The sequence below is a fragment of the Coregonus lavaretus genome (assembly GCF_964263955.1).
Source record: "Coregonus lavaretus genome assembly, chromosome: 13".
Classification (NCBI taxonomy): Eukaryota; Metazoa; Chordata; class Actinopteri; order Salmoniformes; family Salmonidae; genus Coregonus; species Coregonus lavaretus.
The window spans coordinates 2,701,730-2,719,016 of record NC_140000.1 but is presented as its reverse complement, the minus strand read 5'-3'; the positions used below and the strand labels follow the sequence as shown (position 1 = coordinate 2,719,016).

The 17,287-nt window shown below is 41.6% G+C and overlaps 1 protein-coding gene across 1 annotated transcript in view; it reads left to right on the top strand.

Annotated features, from left to right (window-relative positions):
* The window catches only part of LOC311139288 (oxysterol-binding protein-related protein 3-like), a gene marked incomplete at its 5' end in the record, with an annotated part of 40,399 nt that extends 29,294 nt beyond the window's left edge, over positions 1–11,105 (top strand). Inside the window, 4 exons of the mRNA XM_084174174.1 lie at positions 1,525–1,669; positions 2,056–2,182; positions 2,582–2,704; positions 9,645–11,105. Coding sequence (XP_084030300.1) covers positions 1,525–1,669; positions 2,056–2,182; positions 2,582–2,704; positions 9,645–9,741 — 492 coding nt within the window. The remainder of the gene's footprint in view (positions 1–1,524; positions 1,670–2,055; positions 2,183–2,581; positions 2,705–9,644) is intronic.
* Between the last annotated feature and the right edge of the window lie 6,182 nt (positions 11,106–17,287).

The following is a 17,287-nucleotide window of genomic DNA, read 5'->3' as shown; positions in this document are numbered from 1 at the left end:
TCCTCTCCTGTCCTGTCCTCTACTGTACTGTCCTCTACTGTACTGTCCTCTACTGTCCTGTCCTCTACTGTCCTGTCCTCTACTGTACTGTCCTCTACTGTCCTGTCCTCTCCTGTACTGTCCTCTACTGTCCTGTCCTCTACTGTCCTGTCCTCTACTGTCCTGTCCTCTACTATACTGTCCTCTACTGTCCTGTCCTCTACTGTACTGTCCTCTACTGTACTTTCCTCTACTGTACTGTCCTCTACTGTCCTGTCCTCTACTGTACTGTCCTCTACTGTCCTGTCCTCTACTGTACTGTCCTCTACTGTCCTGTCCTCTACTGTACTGTCCTCTACTGTCCTGTCCTCTACTGTCCTGTCCTCTAATGTCCTGTCCTCTCCAGTCCTGTCCTGTCCTGTCCTCTACTGTCCTGTCCACTACTGTCCTGTCCTCTACTGTCCTGTCCTCTACTGTCCTGTCCTCTACTGTCCTGTCCTCTCCAGTCCTGTCCTGTCCACTACTGTCCTGTCCTCTACTGTCCTGTCCTCTACTGTCCTGTCCTCTCCAGTCCTGTCCTGTCCTCTACTGTCCTGTCCTCTACTGTCCTGTCCTCTCCTGTCCTGTCCTCTACTGTCCTGTCCTGTCCACTCCTGTCTTGTCCTCTACTGTCTTGTCCTCTCCAGTCCTGTCCTCTACTGTCCTGTCCTCTCCAGTCCTGTCCTGTCCACTCCTGTCCTGTTCTCTCCTGTCCTGTCCTCTACTGTCCTGTCCACTACTCTCCTGTCCTCTACTGTCATGTCCTCTACTGTCCTGTCCTCTACTGTCCTGTCCTCTACTGTCCTGTCCACTACTGTCCTGTCCTCTACTGTCCTGTCCTCTACTGTCCTGTCCTCTACTGTCCTGTCCTCTACTGTCCTGTCCTCTACTGTCCTGTCCTGTCCTCTCCAGTCCTGTCCTGTCCTTTACTGTCCTGTCCTCTACTGTCCTGTCCTCTCCTGTCCTGTCCTCTACTGTACTGTCCTCTACTGTCCTGTCCTCTACTGTCCTGTCCTGTCCTCTACTGTCCTGTCCTCTACTGCCATCTACTGGCTGATATATGAAGTTAAGAAAATAAAGATCTATTAGGACTCTTCGCTCCCACAGTGACTCATAGATCATCAGAGTGACAGAAAACTAAACCTGAAAACTATTAAATTTGAGTAATTTAGGGCATGTCCCAAATGGCACCATATTCCCTATACACTCTTAGAAAAAGGGTTCCAAAAGGGATCTTCAGCTTTCACCATAGGATAACCATTTTTGGTTCCTGATTGGACCCTTTTAGGTTCCATGTAGAACACTCTGTTGAAAGGGTTCTACGTGGAACCCAAAATAGTCGTACCTGCAACCAAAAGGGTTCTACCTGCAACCTAAAAGGGTTCTTCAAAGGGTTCTCCTACGGGGACAGAAGAAGGACCCTTTATGGTTCTAGATACCACTGCAATACTTTTAGCCAGGGCTTGATATTCAATAAGAATGTTATGCATTGCTTCCTGTGTACAGGCCAAGTACTGGAACTCAAGTGTGAATGAGGTGGAAGGCACCATCACAGACCACAAGGGGAAGGTCATCCACAGACTGTTTGGGAAGTGGAACGAGGGGGTGTACTGTGGAGACCCACCCTCCGCCACCTGCATCTGGAGAGCAAGTATGTACAGTATAATCCTAATAATAGACTGAACCTATTATACTGAGCCAGCGTCTTGACCTAAACACGCTATAGATCAGTGCTTTAAATGTTTAGCCCATGTACACATCAGTTGGAATTATCCATACTTTTCTTATCCATACAGTTTCTTTTTAAATGTATCTCCATATCTTTATTTCTACCAGTAGATATTTTAGCAAAATATGTGTCTGAAACTAAACAATGTTATTATATATAAGTAGCTCTGTACATCTTTACTTATGAAGTATTCCTTATTACATTAAAGGCAGCCCTTAGTCCATAGAATCATCTCTCTTGGTTGTAAAATAGTGTCTCTGGTGTGTGTGCCTGTGCGTTTGCGTGTGTGTGTGTCTGTGTGTTGTCAGATGCCATGCCGGCTGACCACGAGCAGTACTACGGCTTCACTAAGTTTGCTATGGAGCTCAATGAACTGGACCCTTCACTGAAACTACTGCTGCCTCCCACAGACACCCGGCTACGGCTCGACCAGAGGTGAGAGACAGAGAGTGTTACTGTAACACTCCATTGTCAAATAGTGTGACAACTCTGTCTGCACTGAGGGACGAGCATGGCGTAGGAATGTAGGAATGTGCGTTATACAGTTATGTATTACTGCGTCACATGACCATTGTTACACCAAACACAGTGATGTATTACTGAGTCACATGACCATTGTTACACCAAACACAGTGATGTATTACTGAGTCACATGACCATTGTTACACCAAACACAGTGATATATTACTGCGTCACATGACCATTGTTACACCTTACACAGTTGGGTTTGCTTTATTGTGTATCCAAATGAATCCAAATGTCCCTCTATCTCTCTGTGTGTGCCTGTGTGTGTGTGTGTGTGTGTGTGTGTGTGTGTGTGTGTGTGTGTATCAGGCTGCTAGAGGAGGGCAACGTAGAGGCAGCAGAGGAACAGAAACAGAAGGTAGAACAGCAGCAGAGAGACAGACGCAGAGTCCTGGATGAAAACAGCATGACACATGAACCCAGATTCTTCAGGTGAACTCCTAGAGCTGGATAGAGGGTGATGCCTAAGCCGTCACAGAAGTGGCCATTGGAAACACAGGAGATGAGCTCTCTAGTACAGGGGTTACCAATCTAGGGGTTGCCAAAGTTTTCCTGGGGGGTCGCGGGACCTTCGATGATTTGAGGGGTCTTTTTTAAATAATATATAGTGTATTCGTTTATTTTACAAATTCGCAATTGTATAAACCGATCTATAACGACTCATAACTCCACAATACTAGAAACAAGTGATAAACTCCCAGAGGAAGACTCTGATGCACATCAAGGATGATCAATGGAAACAGGATGCACCTGAGCTCAATTTCGAGTCATTTATTCTTAATAGATTAGCAAACATTTCTACAAACCTGTTTTCGCTTTGTCATTATGGGGTATTGTGTGTAGATTGATGAGGGGGGAAAAATACGTCCAACCGGCCTCACAACCGCAGACCACGTGTAACCAAGCCAGCCCAGGACCTCCAAATCTGGTTTCTTCAACTTCAGGATCGGCTGAGGTCAGCTGCCCAGTGAGCTGATGAAACTGTTGGTTTGCACAACCAAAGAAGTGCTGCACAAACTGTCAGAAACAGTCTCCGGAAAGCTCATCTGCGTGCTCATCGTCCACACCAGAGTCTTGACCTGACTGCAGTTCAGCGTCGTAACCGACTTCAGTGGGCAAATGCTCGATAGCCACTGGCACACTGGAGAAGTGTGCTCTTCATAGATGAATCCCGGTTTCAACTGTACCGGGCAGAAGGCAGACATTGTATATGGCGTTGTGTGGGCGAGCGGTTTGCTGATGTCAACTTTGTGAACAGAGTGCCCCATGGTGGCGGTGGGGTTAAGGTATGGGCAGGCATAAGCTGCGGACAACGGACACAAGTGCACCGAGATACCGTGACAAGATTCTGAGGCCCATTGTCGTGCCATTCATCCGCCGCCATCACCTCATGTTTCAGCGTGGTAATGCACAGCCCCATGTCGCAAGGATCTGTACACAATTCCTGGAAGCTGAAAATGTCCCAATTCTTCCATGGCCTGCATACTCACCAGACATGTCACCCATTGAGCATGTTTGGGATGCTCTGGATCAACATGTACGACAGCGTGTTCCAGTTCCCGCCAATATCCAGCAACTTCGTACAGACATTGAAGAGGAGTGGGACAACATTCCACAGGTCACAATCAACAGCCTGATCAACTCTATGCGAAGGAGATGTGTCGCGCTGCACGAGGCAAATGGTGGTCACACCAGATACTGACTGGTTTTCTGGTCCATGCCCCTACCTTTCTTTTAAGGTATCTGTGGCCAACAGATGCACATCTGTATTCACAGTCATGTGAAATCCATAGATTGGGGCCTAATTTATTTCAATTGACTGATTTCCTAATATGAACTGTAACTCAGTAAAATCTTTGAAATTGTTGCATGTTGTTGTTCAGTGTGAATATATGCATATTTTCTCCGTTTTGGCACCAATTGGTAGATTTATAAATACTCAGTGGTGGAAAAAGTACTCAATTGTCATACTTGAGTAAAAGTAAAGATACCTTAATAGAAAATGACTCAAGTAAAAGTGAAAGTCACCCAGTAAAATACTGCTTGAGTAAAAGTCTAAAAGTATTTGGTTTGAAATATACTGGTCCTCTGTAGCTCAATTGGTAGAGCATGGCGCTTGTAACGCCATGCTCTAGTAGTAGTGGATTCGATCCCCGGGACCACCCATACGTAAAAATGTATGCACACATGACTGTAAGTCGCTTTGGATAAAAACGTCTGCTAAATGGCATATTATTATTATATTTACTTAAGTATCAAAAGTAAATGGAATTGCTCAAATGTACTCAAGTATCAAAAGTAAAAGTAAAAGTATAAACCATTTCAAATTCCTTATATTAAGCAAACCAGACAGATAGCCAGGGGAACACTCCAACTCTCTGACATAATTTACAAACGAAGCGTTTGTGTTTAGTGAGTCCGCCAGATCATAGGCAGTAAGGATGACCAGGGATGTTCTCTGTATAAGTGTGTGAATTGGACCATTTTCCTGTCAAAATGGAACGAGTACTTTGGGGTGTCAGGGAAAATGTATGGAGTAAAAAGTACATAATTTTCTTTAGGAATGTAGTGAAGTAAAAGTAAAAGTTGTCAAAAATATAAATAGTAAAGTACAGATACCCAAATAAACTACTTAACTAGTACTTTAAAGTATTTTTACTTAAGTACTTTACACCACTGTAAATACTCTGATCTTGTAGATTATTTAGGGTTAGGAAAGTATTTAGGAATCATAAAAAACAGGTTTGGAGAGAAAGAAAAATGTTTGATTAATTCTGAAAATTGCCACATTCAGTTCTTTAACGCATGGTAATGTTGGAAGATTAGAGTACAGGGAGGGAAATAAGTATTTGATCCCTCTGCAAAACATGACTTAGTACTTGGTGGCAAAACCCTTGTTGGCAATCACAGAGGTCAGACGTTTCTTGTAGCTGGCCACCAGGTTTGCACACATCTCAGGAGGGATTTTGTCCCACTCCTCTTTGCAGATCTTCTCCAAGTCATTAAGGTTTCGAGGCTGACGTTTGGCAACTCGAACCTTCAGCTCCCTCCACAGATATTCTATGGGATTAAGGTTTGGAGACTGGCTAGGCCACTCCAGGACCTTAATGTGCTTCTTCTTGAGCCACTCCTTTGTTGCCTTGGCCGTGTGTTTTGGGTCATTGTCATGCTGGAATACCCATCCATGACCCATTTTCAATGCCCTGGCTGAGGGAAGGAGGTTCTCACCCAAGATTTGATGGTACATGGCCCCGTCCATCGTCCCTTTCATGCGGTGAAGTTGTCCTGTCCCCTTAGCAGAAAAACACCCCCAAAGCATAATGTTTCCACCTCCATGTTTGACGGTGGGGATGGTGTTCTTGGGGTCATAGGCAGCATTCCTCCTCCTCCAAACACGGCGAGTTGAGTTGATGCCAAAGAGCTCGATTTTGGTCTCATCTGACCACAACACTTTCACCTAGTTCTCCTCTGAATCATTCAGATGTTTATTGGCAAACTTCAGACGGGCCTGTATATGTGCTTTCTTGAGCAGGGGGACCTTGCGGGCGCTGCAGGATTTCAGTCCTTCACGGCGTAGTGTGTTACCAATTGTTTTCTTGGTGACTATGGTCCCAGCTGCCTTGAGATCATTGACAAGATCCTCCTGTGTAGTTCTGGGCTGATTCCTCACCGTTCTCATGATCATTGCAACTCCACGAGGTGAGATCTTGCATGGAGCCCCAGGCCGAGGGACATTGACAGGTCTTTTGTGTTTCTTCCATTTGCGAATAATCGCACCAACTGTTGTCACCTTCTCACCAAGCTGCTTGGCGATGGTCTTGTAGCCCATTCCAGCCTTGTGTAGGTCTACAATCTTGTCCCTGACATCCTTGGAGAGCTCTTTGGTCTTGGCCATGGTGGAGAGTTTGGAATCTGATTGATTGATTGCTTCTGTGGACTGGTGTCATTTATACAGGTAACAAACTGAGATTAGGAGCACTCCCTTTAAGAGTGTGCTCCTAATCTCAGCTCGATACCTGTATAAAAGACACCTGGGAGCCAGAAATCTTTCTGAATGAGAGGGGGTCAAATACTTATTTCCCTCATTAAAATACAAATCAATTTATAACATCTTTTTTTTTTTTGTTATTCTGTCTCTCACTGTTCAAGTAAACTTACCATTAAAATTATAGACTGATCATTTCTTTGTCAGTGGGCAAACGTACAAAATCAGCAGGGGATCAAATACTTTTTTTCCCTCACTGTACATATAATTATAATAGAGAGAATAGTACCCTTGTCTATTGCCTGTACTAACCAAGGAAATGTGTGATGACACAGCCAAGTATTGCCCCATAAGTCAAACTGTTACTGCTTGTCTGTGCTCCGCTCCATAACGAGTTAATTAGCTTACACGTCTTTTTTAAAAGAAATACACTACTGGTCAAAAGTTTTAGAACACCTACTCATTCAAGGGTTTTTCTTTATTTTAAAAATGTTCTACATTGTAGAATAATAGTGAAGACATCAAAACTATGAAATAACACATATGGAATCATGTAGTAATCAAAAAAGTGTTAAACAAATCAAAATATATTTTATATTTACGATTCTTCAAAGTAGCCACCATTTGCCTTGAAGACAGCTTTGCACACTCTTGGCATTCTCTCAACCAGCTTCACCTGGAATGCTTTTCCAACAGTCTTGAAGGATTTCCCACATATTCTGAGCACTTCTTGGCTGCTTTTCCTTCACTCTGCGGTACAACTCATCCCAAACCATCTCAATTTGGTTGAGGTGGGGGGATTGTGGAGGCCAGGTCATCTGATGCAGCACTCCATCACTTTCCTTCTTGGTAAAATAGCCCTTACACAGCTGATAGTGGCTAATATTTAACATGATAGAAATAGGAAACAGAGAAAGTCTTGGTAACCTATAATTAAGACATTCAAGAGTGCTATGTAAGGGCTATTTTACCAACAGGGAGAGTGATGGAGTGCTGCATCAGATGACCTGGCCTCCACAATCCCCCGACCTCAACCAAATTGAGATGGTTTGGGATGAGTTGGACCGCAGTGAAGGAAAAGCAACCAACAAGTAGTCAGAATATATGGGAACTCCTTCAAGACTGTTGGAAAAGCATTCCAGGTAAAGCTGGTTGAGAGAATGCCAAGAGTGTACAAAGCTGTCATCAAGGCAAAGGGTGGCTACTTTGAAGAATCTCAAATATAACATATGTTTTGATTTTTTAACGCTTTTTGTTACTACATGATTCCATATGTGTTGTTTCATAGTTTTGATGTCTTCACTATTATTCTACAATGTAGAAAATAGTAAAAAATGAAGAAAGACCCTTGAATGAGTAGGTGTTCTAAAACCTTTGACCGGTAGTGTATATATTATCAACTGTTACTAATGATCCTCAGCAACAACCACATGGTCGTGATGGCGTTTACACAGGAAGCAAATGAAGGTGAACAAGATAATGTCATTAAATGGAATGATAATGTAGGCTATACCAACTGAAGGGAACTAACAGTACATTGGCAGTGTAACGTACAGTATGTGTTATTGGGCCTACTGTTGGTCCATACTGATAGTGGCTAATATTTAACATGATAGAAATAGGAAACAGAGAAAGTCGTGGTAGTCTATAATTAAGACATTCAAGAGTGCCCATCCCTGCAAGTTAAAAGGCTGTACAATTTAAATTCTGCATAATGCCACAGCATTTCATAAACTTTACTGTGGGAAAGTTGATATGTTGATTTTACCTAGCTCTTATCAATAGCTCTGATCAAGTTGTAAATTAATGTACCTAGTTCTTGTAAATGTACAACTTGATCAGAGCTATTGATAAGAGCTAGGTAAATGAGTTTACAACTTGATCAGAGCTATTGATAAGAGCTAGGTAAATGAGTTTACAACTTGATCAGAGCTATTGATAAGAGTTTGGTAAATGAGTTTACAACTTGATCAGCGCTATTGATAAGAGTTAGGTAAATGAGTTTACAACTTGATCAGAGCTATTGATAAGAGTTAGGTAAATGAGTTTATAACTTGATCAGAGCTATTGATAAGAGCTAGGTAAATGAGTTTACAACTTGATCAGAGCTATTGATAAGAGCTAGGTAAATGAGTTTACAACTTGATCAGAGCTATTGATAAGAGCTAGGTAAATGAGTAATCCGTTTGGATAAGGGAATTGTAAATATAAATGACACTTGTTTTAGATCTATTTTACCTTATCATCGCTGGAGATGAATGTGAAACCAGTCATACGGCAGCAAACTGAAGCATATCAACATATCAACTTTCCCACAGTAAAGTTTATGAAATGCTGTGGCATTATGCAGAATTTAAATTGTACGGCATGAAGAATGGTGTTATTTGTATCGGGAAAAATAAAGTAGATGCTTTTTCCACTTGGAACTGGTAGGTTCGCTACACCTTAATCATGGTTTCATCGCACGTAGAGGTGGTGAAATTATTAGGGAATTAAGGTCAGAGTACGGCTTATCTGTAGACACACCTCCGCCACACCTTCATTTATTCGATCTCCACCCAAAACGAATAGCAGGTGAATATTCACTCTATTCTCATGCTTAAATTCAAGGTCAGAATACACATAGAGAGAACAGTGTATAGAAAGGGATTTACGTTCCATTCACGCACACTTAACTCAGGTTGGAATCGGGCCCTTTCTGTAAAAGACAATAGGTATAATTAAATTGAGGGTTCATATAAATTATAATAATAAAACATATTTGGTAGCGGAATAACATTTGGGGAAATCGGATCTAGACTTTATCGTTCTTATTAAAGGGGGCCCTTGGGAAGAAAAGTTGGCAGCCCTGTTCCAATACATCTCCACAGGTAAACTCCACCTGCATTTATTCCCACTGGGTTTGTTACAGCAAGGCCTGAGGAGGTGTGGTATATGGCCAATATATATTGGGTACAAACGTAATTAGAACAGTAAAAATAAATGTTTTGTCATACCTGTGGTATATGGTCTTATATACCACAGCTTTCAGCCAATCAGCATTCAGGGCCCGAACCACACAGTTTATAACACAGTATAGATAATGTCCCACAGCAGATGTCTATGGGAACATTAGGTTACTCCGTTTTCAGTAGCTGTTGCTCAGTTTCCATTCAATTCTGTTGGCCAACTTGTGAGTGTTAAAGACATAGTTCACTCAAACTGTATTTTGGTATTTGTTCATTAGTCCACTGTTAATACAATCCCAAAAAATGTCAGCAGTCAAGTTTTCGAGAGAGCACTTTTAGTAAAAAGCAAAAACGTGATGATCATTTTGTTGTTGATTCCTTTTGAAAGGTAAATCATTATTCAGTTCAGGTAAAGAATATGTCTTTCTGTTGTCCACAGGAAATCAAAGGACGACACCTGGGTTAGCAACAACACTTACTGGGACCTGAGGAGGGATCCAGGCTTTGCCCACCTGGACTGTCCTGTGTTGTGGTGACCTGAGGAGGGAACCAGGCTATCCCCACCTGTACTGTCCTGTGTTGTGGAACCAGGCTATCCCCACCTGGACTGTCCTGTATTGTGGTGACCTCAATGTGACTTCTATGGCCACTGGTCACACACCTGGGTCGTGTTTAATAGGCACAGGACTGAAACAGGGAGGGACTACCTGAACTTGTCCAATAAGAAATGCTTGTGTGTTCATAAGGCACCAAACGGAAGAAAACGGACTGAAACAGGGAGGGAAGTATCTGAACTTCCAGTCCAATAAGGAACGTTCTTTTTCGTTTTCCGTTGCAAAACATTTTGCTACGGTGTGTGCTTATGAACACGACCCTGTTTGGACTTTTAAGTCTCTACTGTGACCCAGGCTGGCTCTGGGGGCTGGAGGCCTGCTGCTCTGTCCGTCTCATCGGTTACGCCTCAAATGGCACCCTATTCCCTACATAGTGCACTACTATTGACCAGAGCCCTATGGGCCTAAGTAGTGCATCATACTGTAAAGGGAATAGTGTGCCATTTGGGACGTAGACTCCGTCTTGCACACGCCCATCTACTAGCCATCATTCCCCCCAACGCTTGTTGCTGGTTTATCATTTATTGTGGTTTTCATTTTTTCATTTGAGAGTTTATCCAGTTTATTGCCTTAATAGACAATGTTTATCCGAGTAGTGTGTTAATTTGGAGTCTTTTTATGCAAGCATACCCTCCGAATGTAGAGACAATTATGCAAAACGGTGTCCAGTTTTTTCACCTGTAGTGTCTCATTGTGCAGAATAGAGCACATAAGAAATACTGTATACTTCAACAAGGTACTAAATAATGAATTACTACGCTTGTTGGTTCTGCAAAGAGTGTAAAATAATCCAACCCTTTTTGTATTGCTTAGCTAGTAGTCTACATTAGCACAGTGGTTGACTGTACAATACTGTCTTAACACCTGCAGTTTTCTACCTCTGATATGAGATTCCATGGTACTTGTAACACCATTGAGAAGGTGTACATGTCAAATATTTATTCTGCACCTGTCTAATGCCTTACTGGGTGAACTATATTGCGTTTTAATCTAATTTCTCAGTTTAAAAACAAACAGATGTTTTAGAAGTGCACGTGTTTGTGTGAGGAGGAATCCTTTAAAGAATGAAGTATGTATATGAAGAGTTTCATTCCAAAATGCTATATATCCATTTTTAGAAATGTTGGTAAATTAGCTTTTATTGTTTAAAGGTCATGAACAGTCAAAATCATGTTTTTCATGAAATTGGATGATATTTGAAGGTAACCAGATCGAAGTATGATGACCAAAGTATGAAAAATTCTGTTGCTTCTACATTGATAAAGTTTGATCATAAAGTTACTGGTCCGCTCCTCCATGTCAAATACTTGGATTACATTTACATTTACATTTTAGTCATTTATCAGACGCTCTTATCCAGAGCGACTTACAGTTAGTGAGTGCATACATTTTCATACATGCTTCTGTCAATGTTGCGTCAATTCAAATCTGGCATTAGGAACAAAAGAGGTCAACACGACTTCTAAGATATACTAGTTATTTTAATTAATGCAAAGGCCCTCAATGATAAATATGATGTTTCGTATATACGGGCTCTCTGTAATACCTCGCAGGGCACCCCAGAGAACTAATCCATTGTTCTAGGATCTTGCTCAAATACTCTGACAGAGAGAGTTTCCCACCTCTCTGCTGGCCAATTAGAGTAAAGACTTGAGCGTGGTTTAGACTTACTCAGCCAATCCGTTGATGCACCCCTGTTGCCAGCCTCTTCTGTTACCAGGCATACGTTTATCATAACAACCTGTCATAGTGAGAAGAGCCAGCTCCCTTAGACACCATTCCTACGTCCAAGGAAGGTTCACAGATCACAAAGAACCAGTATAGTCTAGCATTTGGAGACACAAATCCCTATCTCACTTTACCCCCTAAAACAGCTCTTCACGTCAATCACAGCTTGCCAGGTGTCACAACCTACATTAGCCCAGTCAAGAATGGATTCTTTCTAAGTTAGTCATCCCATCAATTATAAAAAATAATACATCTCTCACAATCCCTCTTTTCACACCCCCTAGGGTGTGATTCAAAAAATAAGAAAACACAGGGTGTCATTCATTATAATACAATACAAACAAAAAGAATCACACTTTTATTAATAGACTATAATGATACAAAAAAATTAAAACCCTCAGTCCATCTACACCCAACTTGCAAATTGTTACCAGTCATCAAAGAACTTCAAACCATCACATAAGGAAAGACAAACATTCACATGGTTAACTTGATTAATAAAGCATAAAACACAGGATTAATAGAACACAAAACATAAGATTATTAAAACATTAAACACAAACAGAGAAGTACATTTTGGCCCCCTTTAGACACCCTCTAGTGTCACTCCACCAAGCCTGGTAGGTCATATCCTTAATTCCTTAGGTCGGAGTCCAGGATTGGGCCGTATCTCACCATCTGTTGGGAAACCACCTTCCCCATCTCCTTTCTCACCAAACCTCAGACACAGGAAATAAGACAACATCCACAAAGAACAAGTATACCCATAGAAGCTATAACTTCACCCAGAATAGTTACAACAATAGTTTTCCATTTACCAAATATGTTATCAAACCAACCGTTTATGGAGCTATCAATACCAGAGTTCTCAGCCAGTTTGTTCGTCAGTGTAGTTACTCCCCTGAAACTCTTTTGTTACGGACCCGTCCGGTGCTATATTGTTTAAGGATGAAAATACAGCACATATATCCACACAGAACACAAACTCCGCCCCGCTCAGCCAAAAGCATATCTAAAGCTATTCTATTCTGCCATGTCATTAAGCTAGTTGCCGCTGTCTGCTCAGCTAATCCCTTTAATGCATCACGAGTGTGGTTTATAAATCTTTGCTGGTTATAGTAAATATAATTTATCCAATCTACGTTTTTATTAATTGTTGACCACCAAAAAAGACTTGATTCAAACTCAGCTACGATCTGATTCCTAGCTTTGAATTCTTCTGGAACTCCTCGAGGTACTCCTATCCCATCAAAGGATCCTTTCATCAAAGGATCCCGGGAGGAGGTCCTACTTTCTACGTGACAACTCACCAGTCTCTGACACGTTTGATTATTTGCGTATGTAGGTGAGTTCACAATCAGTTATCACCACACATCCATCAGATGTCAGCACGGGCCTGGTTTTGGTCTCTAAAATCCTCTGGCTGCAACAAAGAGGAGAGATTAGTCATGGTCTCTTTTAGTTGTGATATTCTCTGTGTAGGAGCAGGAGCTAAGATGTCCTACTCTGTATCCTATCTTACTAGTCCTAGAAAAACAATTAGAACCCCCTGAGACTTCAAACGTAGGCAACCTAGGTCGGAATGACTTTGTTATCGGGGGATACAAATAGTTCAAGTTACTACAAGACTCTTTCACCACATTCCCAGGTGGCTTGCATGGAGGATAAACCTGTTTTTGCGTACTTCAGACTTTCAGACAGTACCTACCCTTCTATGGGTCGCACTGCCATTTCTGGTAATTCCCTACTTTCACAATACTACACCTGTCTCTAAACTGTGTATGGAGATTTAACTACTACTTCTGGCTGATCAGAAGGGTCTGAGTGTGTTAGGAATATGGCCCCCACAATCAGACAGCTACCTACCGTCAGGAGACCTGTGAATCCCCACCCTCGCCCTGAGAACATGTCAGACGCCAACCCATTGCTTCACCTTCTACCGAACTCACACAGGGATGATCAGACAGGGTAAGGGAATCTTCGTTAAGGAGCCAACCCCCGAGCCCTAATGGTGATCGGTTCTTTCTCCTAACTCTGTGTTTGTTCATCAGGTGTAACTGGGTTTACCTTTTTGCAGTGTGTGACATGCACCCAGGTGGATCTAATAGGACTTGATAGGGCCCTTCCCAACAGGCCTGCTTCCAGTTTTTCTTCTTTTAGGGACTGGATCCACACCAAGTCTCCTGGTGAGATAGAGTGGGTCACCTTCTCCTTTAGTTCACCTGTGGGGCACAAAACCTCTGACATACAGGTGTGGTTAATAAACTATCTTCACACATACATGTTGAGCTCTCAATTTCTATTTTTATTTTTTATTTTTATTTTATCCTATCATTATTATTTAATCCTATCACTCCCCCTTTTTGACACATGATTTGCCCATGTGTCAATATTACCACCTTTCTAAACCATCCCTTAGGTAATTTATCATCCAATTGCCATGCCTTTCATTTTTGAGATTGTCTTTTGCTTCTTTATTGCTCCTCCCACTTCCTTTGTCTTTTATGGCAGCTAAATTCGACTTTCATCCAGTTCAGAATCAGTTAGTAATCCAATCTTCAATCTCTTATCTTGTAAAAACACTCATGTTTAGTTCAAACTCTGTTCTACCCAGGCTCTCCCTTGCTTGACCTGAAGACTGATTGTTGGAAATGACAAGTCTATTTTTAGGTCACCTAAGTCTTCTGTCTAGCAACAAAGAATAAAAATCTCTATGTTCATGATTAACCCAGTTATATCTAATAGCCCACCAAAAAACCTCATCATCTTTAAATCACGACCAATGTCATATCCCTCTTTACTCTCTACCATTTGGATAACATCCCTGATGTATATCTGCCTCTTTAGAGTTCCAAATTACTTTACCATGGGCTGCCATTGCCTTCTCATAGATAAAATCACTTAATTTACCCGTATGCAGTACATAATGGAGTACCCAAACTTTACAGCACTTTATCATTACCAAAAAGCTCATCATTTGTTTTTTGTTTAACGGTTTTGGCGCTTCAAGTATAGCAGTTTTCCTGGATGAGTTTAACATTCGCCCCTCCTGAGTTATAGTGTGTCCTAGGTAAATGACCTCGCTCTGCCAAAGTTGAAGTTTCTTTTTGCTCACTTTGTGTCCCTGTTCTGCCAGGAAGGTTAACAATTGGATTGTATCCCTCTTACATCCCTCCTGAGTGGGATTAGCCAATAGAATATCATCTACATAAACTAACATTTGTCTTCCTTCCCTAGGTTCAAACTTTCCCAAATTCTTAGTTATAGCCTGGACAAAGATTGTAAGACTTTCCGAGTAGCCATGAGGCATCCTAGCGTATGTCCATTTCCTTCCCTGAAAAGTAAAGCCAAACCACCCCTGACTATCCGGATGAACTGGGATACTAAAGAAAGCATTAGCTAAATCTATCACTGTAAAATAGGAGTTATCTGGTTTCATTTGGTTCAGCAATGTATGTGGATCTGGTACACATGGAACTCTGGGAATTATATTTCTATTAACCCCCTGCAAGTCCATGACCATCCTCCAGTCGGCGCTAGGTGCCGCCTTTTTAACAGGAAATACTGGAGAGTTGCATTGTGCCTCATCTCCAGGAATTATCACCCCTCCCTTAAGTAAATGCTCAAATGTAGGTGTTATCCCTTTTATTGCTTCTGGTTTCATAGTATATTGCTTTTGGTATGGTCTATTATCGGATCGAGGAATCACTTGTACTGGAGCTACCCCCTTAATTAGTCCTACATCTGTTGTCCTTGTGACCATAATTTGAACGGAATTGCTGCTAACTCAGCCTCCTGTTCCTGAGTTAAGAAAATCTCTTCCTGTCATCCGTTAAAACGTATCTCCAGGTGGACCCTGGGCTGGGTTTTTGCTCTCCAATTCAACTTTCTTCTATATCTCGCAGTGGAGTGGCCATACTGATCCCCATTTGGTGTATTCTGCCAGTCAGTAATGTTTTTCCCCTGTTTTATCCATTTACCTAGTGATAACCATTCCTCTGATTACTGCAGCTTATTCCATTAATTTAGGTTCAAATATCCCCCAACAAACCGTTCCATCCTACAGCATAGTAAACACCACCCATGATCTGTTGAAAATCCCCTAAATTCAACATAACAACCCTTTATAAACATCATGCTGGGTGTGTTTTTTTAAATTTATTTGATAAACCCAATTGAAAAATAACAATCAGAGATAGTTAGGCTCAACTTAATTTGGTAGCTCCCTCTTATGACCTAAATACTGCCTAACTGAGATAATCTCGTTCTCCTGGTTATAATCTAAAAATGGTAGTACACACAAAACATGATAGAGATATCCCCAGTCTTAACCCATCAATAATTGTTTGTATCAATCTAATTCCTCATAACTAATCCATAAAACCACTCAAAATTCCTCGAGTATACAATGATTATTTAATTGATTACCCTAACTCTGCTACATGTGATCTCATCTCAAATGATCCATTATCAATTATTTGTTCAACCCCCTAGGAAAATCTGTCTCCCCTTCTATTGTTCCTGTCCCCCCTGTTTTACCAATCCAGGACCCACCACAGGCTGGCGCTATTTCCCCAGCACAACAGTCAATGCATACTTTCATCCTAACCAAAATAAATTATCGTTCTAAAATTGTCCAACTATTTTGTATTTTCCCGCTAACCCATTTCAGTTCGCTATTCAATTTATTTAACTGTTCTCTCTGATTAGGCCCTAATTAATAAAACAAATACTTGCTATTGTTTATCAGCACACACTTAATGACATTCCTATTATCTGAACTATGTCCTGTCTCTTACCTCTCCTCCCCCTCTCCTTCTCCTTCCTACATTATGGGGGAGGCGCGGGAAACTTCCCTACAATCTTCCTTCTTAGGAAATAATGTCATTCGTACTTGTAACATATTTTCATAGACTTATCTAGAATACTACTAAAGCTATCTTATGCAACTTTTAATATACGTAAAAACTCTCTCTCTCTCCACCCATTCCCTATTGAATAAGTGAGTTTTTTCTATTTAACCCCAAAACACGCTACAAATAGTCCATTCAACATTACCAAACCAAATACTCCATCGTACCCATTCAATCAACACATCAGCAGTGGAATTTACACTCATAAATGCAGATCGTTACTCCATGCCTTGAAATGATAAATAGATTTCCACCAATAGTACCATTAATGATCTCATCTTACCCTCTGACACAAAATGAAGTTCCCTCACTGTACTACGCTAGCTCTACCATGATAATTAGTTCAATTTAACCCTCTATTTGCTTTGTACTATATTATACATTACGTCTAAAACAACATTACTTATGGTCAGTTTATTCCACCATCACATGATCCAACAACGCCACAACCTTAAACTCATATGGGGCGGCAGGCAACTTAGTGATCAATAGCGCCGCGCCAACAACCGAGAGGTCGCCGGTTCCAATCCCCGAGCCGACCAGGCGAAAAATCTGCCGATGTGCCCTCAAGCAAGGCACTCAACCCCAATTGCTCTGGACAAGAGCGTCCGCCAAATTACCAAAAATGCAAATGTTAATGTTCTCTACTTTCTCACCCATGACGCACGTCTACGCTCGGGTGAGCAAGTTTAGAACATTCTCTCGTCAGATACCCACATGCATTCCCAGCCAACTCCCAGTCTTTTCCTGGCTCCAAAAGCCACACTTTCGCTCTCTCCAGCCCCTCCCCTCGCAACTCTACTTCTTTCCTGTTCAGGGGGAACAGG